Source organism: Ursus maritimus, unplaced genomic scaffold (genome assembly GCF_017311325.1).
Source record: "Ursus maritimus isolate PB19 unplaced genomic scaffold, ASM1731132v1 scaffold_15, whole genome shotgun sequence".
Classification (NCBI taxonomy): Eukaryota; Metazoa; Chordata; class Mammalia; order Carnivora; family Ursidae; genus Ursus; species Ursus maritimus.
The window spans coordinates 36,876,162-36,889,037 of NW_024423897.1; the positions used below are offsets into that span (position 1 = coordinate 36,876,162).

Consider the following 12,876-nt stretch of genomic DNA (forward strand, 5'->3'; position numbering starts at 1 on the left):
GGCAGCATTAGTACAATAAGCATAAGTACCTCCAAGGGGACACTCGGAAGGGAACCAAATTCATTGGTTCTGTGAGCTTTAGCCTGTTTCATCATAATCACACCTCATATTAGAATATATCAAAGACAACAGTCTTCTGTCTACCGAAAATAGTAATAGAGGTCAAAGGACCAGAGGGTGGTCGCCAGGACCACGGAGTGCTCCCGGCTCATTCCTGGCTGACCAGTCATGATTCTACTAACAAGTGGCTAGACCCACGAAGAGCAGGCGGGGAGCTTGTATGTTTCACACCAGTTTCAGTCCTGCTGTCTTCACCTGAACATTTTCCTCAGCTAAACGTTCCCCAAAGCAGTCTTTGGGCTGTCCCCTCTGCAAAATTGTTTTTGCAATTTCCTCATGTGCAGCCGGGTGTCTGGTACCCCCAGACATAGATGGCCCCAGAGCGCTGCACACACAAGCGAGGGCTAGCCCAGCCCCCCTTCTCCAACCTGCCTCTGGGAGTTCAGAGAACGCAAACCAATCAAAGTCCTGAAGAAAGTTAACTGCTAGTAAAAAAAGAAGAAAAGTATATTCTGTTAGTTTACAATTTGCTATGTCAGTGAGAGAATCAAATTCAACCTTTGGAATCAGCACGAAGTGAAGCCGCCACGGTTGGACCAATGAGAGAAAGTAGATTAAATTTTTAAAATATATGAGTTTCAGAATTTTCTAAGATAGGTGGTTTTATTGCTGTTTTTTTTTAATTTATTTATTTTAGAGAGAGAGCGAGCGAGTGCGTGAGTGTGGGGGAGAGGCAGAGGGAGAGAGAATCTCAAGCAGACTCCCCGCTGAGCAAGGAGCCCCACACGGGACTCAATCCTAGGAGCCCAAGATCGCAACCGCGGCCAAAATCAAGAGTCAGCCGGCCAACTGACAGAGCCACCCAGGTGCCCCAGTTTTATCACTTTCAAGGACGTAATTAGAAACTGCGTAACACAGGGGGACCTTAAGAAGGATTGTCCTAATGACTAAGTGAAGATAAGAATTGCTAGAACTATCTATAAGGTAGATATAGTAACAATTCTGTAAGGTATCCCCCATTGTAATTATTTCAAGGAAACTTTACCAGAAAGGCTCTGGTAGAAATTTGCACAGAGACGTCTGTGTGGCTTTATTCAGTTACACACTTCGGCTACTTTCGTATTCATTCTACTTGCTAAGCACCGACGTTTATCAGGCATTTGCCAGGTGTTGTGGAGAAAGAGAGGAATAAGATACAGTCCCTGTCATCAGACACATGCCGTGGTGACAGTCGTCCAAGGTGAGAGGTCCTGATGGCAGCATGCCTAGGGGCCTTGAGGGGGAGCCCTACTAGAGCTCAGGAAAATCTTAGACCAAATGATGATGAAGCTATGTTTTGAAGGACAAGAGGAGTTAGTGAGATAAAGAAGCAGGGAGAGTGTCTTCTAGAAAGAGGGAAAAAGCATGCACAAATAAACTAAAGTGAATTTAGTTCAATCCTGATTTAACTGGCTTACCTGGATCATCTCAGGACATAAGTCTCAGGAAGGAAAGGAGATCTCAGGGAAGAGAATGACTAGTCTATGCAGGCTGGGCCACAGCCATACCAGCCCCAATCCACTCCCTGTAACTCCTGTTTCGTCCAGCCGGGCAGAAGCAGCTTCTCCTCTGCTGCCTTACACACTGAAGATCCTTATTAAGGATTGCTAACCAGAATGTTCCTTCCATGTGCATTATTTATATGACCCTTACAGCAGCCCCGTGATGTATTACTATTACCATTTCTACTTAACAGAGTTAACATAGGTTCAGAGGACTCCAGAAATATATCTAAAATCCCACAAAGCTAGTAAATGGTATCTGGTAACTAAAAGCTCAGACACAAATTAAGTGCTGTGTCCATGATCGTACAAGGATGGCGATGCTGATGACTGGCAATGATGACGTTGAAAAGGAAGAGGGGGAAGGGGAAGCAAACACAGTCAGAAAAGCCATCTTTGAAAGGTTTCCAATGAGTCTGGATTTGTTTCCATCAGGTGCAGACAGGATTTGGAAGGCTAGGCTCTCACTTCTGGGGCTTTCAAACCCATGGCGTCCTGCCAGACATTGTCACCATGGCTAAAGGGATTGGGAACGGCTTTCCCATGGCAGCAGTTGCGACAACTCCAGGTAGGGCCTATGGGCAGGTTGCATTTGCTTCTGGGCCTCTTGCATCGGTGATGGTAGAAAACAGATGTTTTGGAACTTGTGTGGGTTGAAGACAGTGACAGGAACTATACATGCATTTCCTAAGTAATGATAAAGCGAGACAGTCTGCCAGATTGTGGAAGAGATGGAAGAAAGCCAGCCCTTTTTGCTCTTGCTGTAGGGAAGACTAATACTCCCATGCCCACGATGAGATGCAGGGTTCTCACACTCCAGCAAGGTATAGGAAATTGTGCCACAGAAACAGAACCCACATAAGAGATCCCTTTTAATCAACCTGAAGCTAACTGTGAAATTTCCAAGGGAATCATATTCTGAAGGGAGACTCTTACTTGGCCTTGCTATTCCAATACGTTATAAACTCAAGGTCCAGAGTGGACAGTTTTCTCTGTTTCTGACTCATCAACAAAACAGCCGAATACAATATATCTCATTTAGCCAGAATATTCCATAAAATGAACATAAGAATAAACCCCTATTCAGTTTTAGTGAGGTTTTACAGAAAAGGATTTTGATGAACCAATTATGGTTAAAAATCTTTAAATTGTTTTTTCTTCCCACCAGTAGTAAGCACACTTCAGAGGTACTAAAGGATAATTAAGTGCTCTGATGGTTCAATGTTTTCATTGAATGAATAAAGATATGCTACCGAGTCCAAGCTCCCTCTGCTCGCCACACGACAGGCCAGTAATTTGAGAGGCGAGATGTTGGGGTCAGGAAAGCCAGCAAACCAAGGAGATGGCAGACGATCATCTTAAAGAAGCATCTCCCCTGGGCAGGAAGCCCAAACTCCTTGTTTGTTGGAGAAAGGAGGAAGCACAAGGGGTTTGGAGACAAAGGTGACCCATGTCTGTGGACATCTGAGAAAGGTCTTGTAACTTCTTTGTCCTTGGTCAGTTGATCTTTGCCTACAGGAATCTGGTCATGTTGCTTCTGTAAATCTTAACCATAGCATCGGCCTTTCTGTACTTCCTTATCTCCTCAAGTGATGTAGGTTTCAGGTAAAAAAACAAAAACAAAAAAACAGTTTTTGCAAATCTCAGCTGTAAGCTGAATGAAGAATGAATTGGGTACGATGCCATGAAATATATTTTTAATACAACACCAAAGTCAATATAATTCAAATGGTGTGATGGGAGATTACAGATAAGAAGGTCTCACTCTCTGTCCACCTTTCATTTTCTCCCCCTAGAGATTGCCAAGTCTCTGGCTACACGCCTTTTGCACTTCAACACCTTTGGAGGGAACCCTATGGCCTGTGCCATTGGGTCAGCGGTGCTCGAGGTATGTTCCAGCAGCCATGTTAACATCCTTCATTTCACAAAATGGCTACTTCAAGACCCACACACATCATCCAACCCCCATCACGTTATTCGAGTGAAACGGTAATTACTAGTCCATGAATTTAAGTTAGATTTCCAGTTGCTATTCTGCCCTTTCACCTCTTTTTAAAGATCTACTTTGGGTGCTTGAAGTATTAGACACAAAATAATTTATAAGAAACCTCACATGCATGGGAAGTAGAAGAAAAGGTCGCGAGCTGCGAGCACTGAAATTCCTTTTTCATTTGAGTCGTGTGTGATGGACAGTCACCAACTGCTGTCCTTGGATTCAGGTTAATTGTGGCCTGTCCTTTATGGTCTTCCCCCCTTTTGTTGTACAGTCATAGAGAGAAACTGAGTTCAGTGGGACCAAGGAGGTAATTCAGCCGTGGTTCAGCCCCACTCCCTGAATTTCCCTGGTGTCTCCTCTGCTCAACGCCCTTGCTAATGTGCAGGAGAGCATTTGCTTAAGTAAGTGCAGGGTATTACTGGAAGAATGTCCAAGAAACAACTCACTGTGGTTGTTCGTGGGGAGGGAAACTTGGCAGCTGCGGGACAGGGATCAGCGAGGATCATTCTACTGCGTACATTTTCATGCATTCTGATTTTTGAACAAAGCACATGATTCACCCATTCAAAAAAATTTGAGTATTTTTAAATAAAAATAATTAAGTAAAAGCTTCCCTTGCTGATTAAAAAGTATCTTCAAATATGATAAAATCACAAAATGAAAAGCGTGGGTAGGAATGTGTCATTTACTTCATTTTGTAGACATGGCCAACTTTTTTTAAGTGTTATGTCACCTCAACCAGATAGAGGGGATGTAGGTGAACGAACAGGTCTCAAGTCGTGAAGCCATGCAATTATTATCAGCTAAATATAAATGTAGTGTAGTGTGTGTAGTCGCCAAGAATCACAGGTCTCTGCCGTGAGTGGAAGTAGGTGAAAATTTTTTTTGCATCTTCAGGGCCCTGGCTCTGGGCCCACATGGGCCTTCCCTCAGCTCACAAGCCATGGCCCTGTGGTGGGACACGTGGGCAATGACAGTCTGTGTCTGGCTGAGGGCCACTAAACATAGGTCAGTAAGCTTCCAGTAGGGTGAGAATCTGTGACAGGTCTTCCCCCCAAACATTTGTTTTCTTCACCCCTGTATCCTACTTCTCAGCTGAGCCTGGCAATAATGAACCCTGGGATTATGGCATCTGTGTTACAGACTGCATTGAGACGTGTCTTTTATCCTTTCCTAAATTTTTAATCACCCCTGAAGATGAGGAGGGTTTGGGGAAAGTATCCCTCAGACCAAGCCTCTTTGTCTCCTTACAGCAAAGCTTTTCGTAGTACAGAGCATGGTCACATTAGACTTTGGGTTCCAAGTGTCCGGTCAAGTTTCTGTAAAGAAGGTCATATAAATTTACCTCTCTGTGTTTCTCAGTCAATATTAGAACTTTTTTTTTTAATGCAAGACCATTTGGGACTTTCTCTAAACAGGTGATTAAAGAAGAAAATCTACAGGAAAACAGTCAAGAAGTTGGCACCTACATGCTACAGAAGTTTGCGGAGCTGCGCGATGAATTTGAGATTGTCGGAGACGTCCGAGGCAAAGGCCTCATGATAGGAATAGAAATGGTGAAGGATAAGGTAGGTTCTGATCTGCTGTACTCCCTGTGACTTCTTGGGGTTGGGAAGAATTAAAGTCGGAAACATGAGCTACAAGACCACTTCATTCATTCTCAGGCAGAGAGCACACAGGCCAGCGAGGCTCAGCAGAGCCCAGCAGAGATAGTAGGGAGTGCCAAACGCTAGCAGGTCGTCAGGAGCTCCAGAGGAGTGAGGGAGGGCATTTGGAACAGGGAGCTGACATTTTTTCCTGCCACTCAAGGCCCAGAACATTGGTGATGACTGAATATTTAGAATTAGACATATGGGGAAGGGAAGAAGTTATTTGGGGAGCAGCAGGTGGCCCAGAGAGCTCATGGAAGTAAGGGAGAAGGCCAGGAGAGAGTTGTGCTGATGGTTTGGGGCGAGGACATTAAGGATCTACAGCATTTTGTATCTGTCTGTGAATATTTTTCAGTCTCCCAAGTAACCAGGCACAGTGTGACTTTCTGATGACATTTCCCACTGTGACCTCAAACTCAATACGACAACAATTGAACTTGGCATTTTCCCCCAAACCAGTTATTCCTCTAAGTTCACTGTTCCTGTTTCTCACCCTCCATGGTTCTCCCAATTACCCAGGCTCCAGACCAGAAAATAGCCTGTAACTCCTCTCCCTTGTTTCTAGTGCCAAGTCCTGTTGATCCTTCTTCGACACATCTCTCAAATCCTTTCCTGTGTCTCCATGGCTGCTCCTGCAGCCCATGTCCCTCTCCTCCATAAAAGCGAAGCCTAGACCCGCTAAGGGGAGCAACAGGGAGAGAATGTTGGCACCATGGTGACGAGTCAGACTAACCCCTTCATCCTAACTCCTGTCCAGCTTTCTCTTAAGCGGCTTCTTGCTATTTGATCTGAACACAGCATCCTAGTTTAGGAGGGTTGATGCTCAATTATTTTAGGACTCAGACCAGACCATGTCTCTCCCGTTAATGCCACACAGCAGAGCCAATACAAAGCTAGAATGCTTAAGCAAGATATTAAAGCTAAGACAAGACAACAGCAGAATAAGAGGAACATGAGACTAGGTCCTCTGGCTCACAAGCCACAAATGCTTATCTTCAGCTTGTGGCCCAATCAAGAGCTGTTTTAAAGCCCAGAAGAGTCCATCCTAGGCCCCAACCCAGGAACTCCCCCAAAGATATCTACACGTCCAAGTCCAGACTCCACAAAGGAAAACTCAATGAGAGAGGAGGGGTTCCTCTCTTTCCCACTGTTCTAAACCCAGCTTCTGCGTGCTCAGAGACACACGAACAAAATGTTCGTCAGGACTTCATCCGTCATGATTAAACATCAGCATCTGCTGTTGGTGAGGACATATGTTGGTACAGCCCTTTAGAAAGCAATTGGTCTGTATCTATCAACATTTAAAAGGTATGCATTTGACCGAGCAATTCCACTTCTAGAAATATGTCTGAAACAAATACTCATAGAAGTTTGAAAGCTATAGATGAGCAGGGCTGTTTATGGAATTGTTTATAATCACAAAAAATTGGAAACAGCATAAATGTCCAACAATAGATGACTAAACAAATTACCAACGAACTATGAAATAGCAGGTAAGCTTTAAGAAGGTGAGGCCCAAATACAATGACCTGGAAAGATTTCCAACAGACATTGTAAATTGTTAAAAGAAACTTGGAAAACATTATAGAGTATGACTCATTTTTCTAAATATGCATATAGATGTATTTGCACACATAGAAAAGTGTCTGGTTCCCATGAAATTATCAACAGGAGGTGAACCCAGGAGTAAGGCTGGGGGAGAGGAAACTTGCCATTTTACTTTATGGACCTCCATTTCAGTTTAAGGCTTTCTTCTCAATAACCATGGATTACTTTCATTTAAATGCAGATTTATGGGGCAGGGAGGACAAAAAACAGTAAACATGAAGCGACATTACACACCCACCAGGAGGTCGGTTAGGAACGGGCGCACGGATTATCAAGCGGCTGGGACACAGGCTTGAGCACAGGGCCTGGGCAGCGGGCCTGCGGCTGTGCCTCAGAGTTTCAGCCGGGCTTTTCTCTGAGGAATGCGTACATGTTCAATTAGTCACCACAGTTGAGGCCAGGGGATGATAAAACGGGCAAGGATGCAGGGAGGGTGCTGGCCCCGTCCCGAGTGAGGCCAAACTCCACCGGCCCAGCCCCTGCCTATCCAGCAAGACCCCACCAACTCAACTTCCCCACGGGAAACCTTTCCAGGGGGTGCTGAGTGCCCTCTGGCCTCTCACTATGTCCACACAATATCTGACCACTTGACGGCTCTCACAGTTTATTTCAATTATTTCATCATAGTTTAGTCTTCCCCGTAGATGAGAACGTCAGCGGCAAGCAGGAATGCGCGATGACATGTTAGGACCAGTGAGAAGATCCTAGTCTCGTCCCCCCGTCCCAGGTGCTCAATATCCAGCAGTCTGAACGTCTGAATATTATTTTCCTTATCTCAAATCTTTAAGACAGACAAAAATGCGAACATCTCTGGGAGGTCCATAGGCCGAGCCTGAGCCCCAAATGTCTGTAGTTCGGAAAGGCTTCCGCATCATGCAGACACACGGTAAGGCTTGAAATGACTAAGTCAGAGGGAGGCATCTGTTCTTAGGCTGGGAAGAGAGGAGACATACAGAAAGGGCGCCAGCCCCCAGCCCAGTGCCACCAAATGGGTAGTGGCATGTCTGGACCCCCAGGGAGAGACCAACCTCAGATGCTTGGTAACCTGAAACAGCCTCCGCCCGCCCCTGAAAGTGCTTACCTTTCTTAACCCTGGAGGATTAAGTCTTGGGGGAGAAAGAGAAAATTCTGCAAGCCAAGGAGATGAGGACAGCCGGCGCCACCCCAGCTGCCTGGGCGTGCTGTGGCCCAGGGAAAGCCTGGGATTGTTCATGCCCTTGTGTAACTTTGGAGCCATTTCCTGGGCTTTGAAATGAGCCCTTTATATGAACAAAACAAAGTGAACAGTTGAGAATTACCACATCAATAAAGCCGACTCCAAATTTAGCTAAGAAAGAACCAAATTCCCAGGATAACCATTAGCAGAGCCAAAGATTCACTGGCAATCTGCATTCAACTTAATTTTTTCTTTAGGAATTTGGGATGAATTGGGATAAAAACAAATATTTTTAATAACACCACCCCCCCAAAAAAATTCCATCCAGCAATTAACAGCTTTATTTTTCTCATAGCTGTATTCAATTACAGTGAGGAGAGAGACATTGAGAGGGAGAGAAGAGCATTGATTGCTCAAGTTGCTTTTTTTTCTCTGTTGGAAAAAACGTCCTTAACAATTCAAACCCAAATAGAAAATATATTTTAAATGTATTTGCAGGTGAGCTGCGAGCCTCTTTCCCGGGAAGAAGTCGGTGAAATCCATGACAACTGCAAACGCATGGGGCTTCTAATTGGCAGAGGCGGCATTTTTGCTCAGGTGAGAGAAAGGCTGGTCTCTCCCTATCCCTTTAGGTAGGCGTCTCCCTGGGAGCCCAGTGCTGGTCTCTTTTCTTCAAGACCCAGCCCCACTTCCTCTGGGCATAATGCTCAGGTCTTTTCATGAAAAGGGTGCAGTGATGCCTGAGGACCACGAGGGGGCGCTGTGTTCAAATGGTTTAGTTACCGCCGCTCTAGGAGGACCGTCCAACAAGGCATAAAAAGAGATGTACAAAGCAGAGAATTTACAGTATAGGTCACAGTAGAGTCATCACAATCATGCAATAACTAATTTCTCTCATGCATGAATTAGTTCTAACCCTGTGAAAGCAATTCTAGTCGTTCTTAACTGAGCCCTGCGCTCTGACTTGAGGACCCTCACCCTGCTGGGACATAGTGGCCACTGTGGCCAGGAGGGACGTAACAGTGCCGACAGGCCGGGGTGACCCTGCAGGGGGGGTGGGAGACCACCCTGGCCGGGTCCCTAGTGAGATCTCAGAATCAGCCACTCCCAGTGCCCTTCAGCCTCAGGCCGGAAGCTGCAGAGTCCGCTCTCCCGGCTCCCCCGGGAAGGCCAGCTGTAGCCCCGGGAAGGCGTGGTCCTGGTGCGGCCCTGGCCTGTGGGCGCGCTGCGGCTGCTGGGGAAGCCCTCTCCCCAGATCGCTCACGCCGCAGCACCCTCACCCTGAAGTGGTTCCAGGGCGGACACGTGAGATTTAGGGTAGCTTCTGCTCCTCCCCTAATTTGTTCTTGTCCTTTGTCATCTTTCTTTCCCATTTTAAATGTCAGTCCTTCTTCCCGGTTTCCTTGCTCCGTTCCTGCCCCGTACTCGAGTCCAGTGAACGCTCTCGCCTCCTACTTCTCAGGGACACAGAAGCTCTTAAATAAGATCTCTGTGTCAACTCATCTGTCCCCACATCCGTTACTTACTTCCTTTCCTGAAGATTCAGGGAATGAGGTGTCTCTCCTATTCAGATTTAGATCATCGACCCGTGCCCTTGACTGCTGACACTCTACCTTTGTTCAAGGGGACATCCTTGCGTTCTCTTGTATCTGTAACTTTTCCTCAACTTCCCCTCACCCTGTTAAGAAATAGGCTTAAAACTCTCCCAGCCCAAACCAAACCTACTTCAAACAAAACCAGAATGAGCACTTTTGCTGGGACATTCTCTGTGAGTTTTTTCTAGTCCCGGTCACAAATATTTTTCAGTACGAATTAATGATTAAAAATCCTATAACTTATAAAAACACGAAACAATTGTTTACTTGCTTAGTTATTTCTTAGTTATCTGGAAAACAGTGTAAGTGCTAAGCACTAAGCAGCCCTTGCGATGATAAATAACATCAGTCCCTCCCTTCTCAGAGCTGGCAGGAAAGGAAGGCATACAAACAGCAAATTATAATACAATGTATCCAGCGCATCTACAGCTTTTTAAAGGCGTATCACAGCAGGAAAGAGCAGGGACTTCTAGCCCAGACTTCCTAGCTAGGCTGAGCCTTACTCAGTGAGATAAACCCTTGTTTACCTTGCGTAGAGCTCCGGCAGAGAGCAAAGGCTACAAGCTCGCCAGCATAAGGCTTGAGGCGGTGAGTGGCAATGATACAAAACCTTGATGCTTGTCAGGCACTGTTACAAACATTTTGCACTGACTCATGCAATGGTCTCAACAAACCTATAAGGTAAGTACTATTATTGTTCCAATTTTACAGATGAAGAGAAAGAGGCACAGAGAGGTTAAGTAAATTAGCCAAGTCCCACAGCTAGTAAGTGGCAGAACCAGGATCCAAGCTCAGGCAGTCGGATTTCGGAGTCTGTCCTCTGAAGATCTTGAATAAACCTGAGGGGCCGATTTTGGGGGCAGTGAAGGGCGTGGGGCTGGCTGATGGTGCTGTTTGAGCTCACTCCACAGTAGCCGGATAAAGGGGGCACTCAGGGAACACTCCAGAAGTGTGAAGTGCGCAGGCCGGGACAGGAAGAGTAGGGAGCGGGGAGGACGGCGCCTCCTGTCGAACTCGGTTGCGAGACGGCCAGGATGAGCGCCGCTTGCAACCTGCTCGGGCTGGGGAGTTTCCGGACATCTGTTCCTGCAGACAAGCTCAGAGGGGGGAAGCGGGGCCAAGTCACGGTCGTTGGCGTCGTCGGCCTCTCGGTGGCGAGAGGAGTCGTCTCGGGGAAGGGAGTCTCCGCGGGAAAGGCAGTGCGCGCCGGACACACACCTGCATGTGCAGGGCCGGGGCGAGGCCAGGTGCCCACACAGAGGAGAGTTAGCAAGGCCCGGAGGCACGAGGCTGGCGGGGTTCGAGGGGAGGGAGGGACCCCGGCGCCCCAGGCGGAGTCCCTGCCGGGAGGGTGTGGCTGGACCACGCAGAGGGAGCAGTAATGGCCAATAAGCACCAGGCCATCTTTCGAGGCCCTTGGGGTAAAAAGAGACGGTAGCTTTTGTATAGTGGCTGGGGGCGGGGGGGGCGTCCGCTTTTGATGCGGTGTGGTTTGGATTTGGGTTGGCAGAGCTTTAAGTCCGCTTGTTTACAGGTTTGGGGAGGGGGGGTGCGAGAAGCTGAGGACCCCTGAGAGGAGGGAACGTTTCCCCGAGCGAACGCGAGGCACGGCTCCAGGGCCCAGGGCACGGGCTTCCATCCGAAAGATCTGGTTCTCCTGCCCTTCAGGCGGGGATGTAAAACTGGAGGCGGGAGCACACGCCTTTCTAGAAAGATCTTGCCTGACAGCTTCTGAGCTGCAGGAGGCAAGGTCGTCTGTGACACGGAGGGAGAGGCGTGGGAGCTGAGGGAGCGAACTGGGAGGGAGGGGAAAGGTTTCCCACGGGCAAGGAAGCGGACCGAGGACAAGGGAGAGTTGGGACCAGCAGAGGTTGGGAGCCTGAAACTGGAGCGGTGTCCCTCTGTCCGTCTGCCCGTCCGCCGGGCGGTGGCGGGATGTGCTCCGACCCTTCCCGCTTACCACCGTGGGGTGGGCGGTGCGGAGCCAGCGGGGACCTGCGGCGTGGGTGCAGCGGCAGGGGGTGCGGGGCGCGCGGCAGGACGGCCCGCTGAGAAAGTCGTGCCCACCGGCAACCGGACGCGGCTGGCCGGGCCGGAGAGGGAGGGAGACGCGGAGCCGGGCCGCAGCCCGAAAGCCAATGGGGGATGAGGAGACTGCAGTTTTCACAGAAAGGGCAGATGTGGTGGGAATCCAAAAATCCGAAATTGGATCGTTCCTGGTGAAGAGGAGGCTCGTGGAGCCGGCCTGGGGGTGGGGGTGGGGGGATGGATGCAGAGGAGCAGAGATGAAGGTTCTGGGAGTCGTGGCCCTCAGGAAACCGAGAAGCTATTTTGGAGGGTTGTATACCTGGACATGGAGGGCACCCTCGGTACCCGCAGAGATGAGGTGTAGATAGGGGCCCAAGACCTCAGTGAAGGTGGTGGAAAGACCAGGAGGTGAACAGATGGCAAAAAGGAAGACGGGCAGAGCCAGATGGTACCAGAATTGTTAGGAGACCTAGAAGGTGAATGTTCTGGGTACAGCACTGGGGAGGGAGGAGACCAACCCAGGAGGGAAATATAAGACATGTCATAAAAATAAGGTTTAAGAGCCTTCGCTTAGTGCATTTTCTCGAAGTTATGTTTGATTCAATGTGATGATCCGTTGCTCTGTTTTCCTTTGTCTCCTCAGACATTCCGCATCGCGCCCTCGCTGTGCATCAGTAAACCAGACGTTCGTTTTGCAGTGGAAGTATTTCGGTCTGCCTTAATCCAACACATGGAGAAAAGAGCTAAATAAAATGTTTGAAAAGAAAAACCATAAGCTTCAAGAACTTCCCACTTACGTTCAAGGGTTAATTTGAGGAATTCAATCAGATAATTAGTATAAGTTGTATGGGACGCGGTTGACTGCCTACCAGCAAATGCGTTACCAGAGCCCCCATTATCTTGAGAAATCCATCCTTCAAGAACGGATCTTTATCCCTAGCTCAGAGAATAAATCCTAATTATTCTAGGTTAGTTAGGGTCATTTAGTTCCCCCTGTCAGCGATTGGCTTATGCATGACATGTGACATATTTTGGGACAACGAATCCTGAAGAAAAATATTTTGGTGGAGGTGCCTTCAGGTGAAGGTTTCTTTATTCTTCATTCTTCATCACCAGAAGACATGTCTTCTTGCACAGATCGTCATAGGTCATGCTCACATCATGTCAGCCATTTTGAGGCCACGAAGAGAAAGCTTCTTTGCTGGGGTTGAAAGGTAGAAGGAAGCTGAGTCCTTAGTAATGT

The 12,876-nt window shown here is 47.8% G+C and overlaps 1 protein-coding gene across 2 annotated transcripts in view; it reads left to right on the forward strand.

Annotated features, from left to right (window-relative positions):
• AGXT2 (alanine--glyoxylate aminotransferase 2) overlaps window positions 1-12,384 on the forward strand; it is a 31,762-nt gene extending 19,378 nt beyond the window's left edge. The window contains exons 10-14 of one of the 2 annotated variants that reach the window (XM_008692652.1): window positions 2,037-2,169; window positions 3,398-3,489; window positions 5,016-5,165; window positions 8,509-8,607; window positions 12,277-12,384. In XM_008692652.1, coding sequence (XP_008690874.1) covers window positions 2,037-2,169; window positions 3,398-3,489; window positions 5,016-5,165; window positions 8,509-8,607; window positions 12,277-12,384 — 582 coding nt within the window. The remainder of the gene's footprint in view (window positions 1-2,036; window positions 2,170-3,397; window positions 3,490-5,015; window positions 5,166-8,508; window positions 8,608-12,276) is intronic. The other variant, XM_040630507.1, reaches the window with a different exon arrangement.
• Window positions 12,385-12,876: the final 492 nt, after the last annotated feature.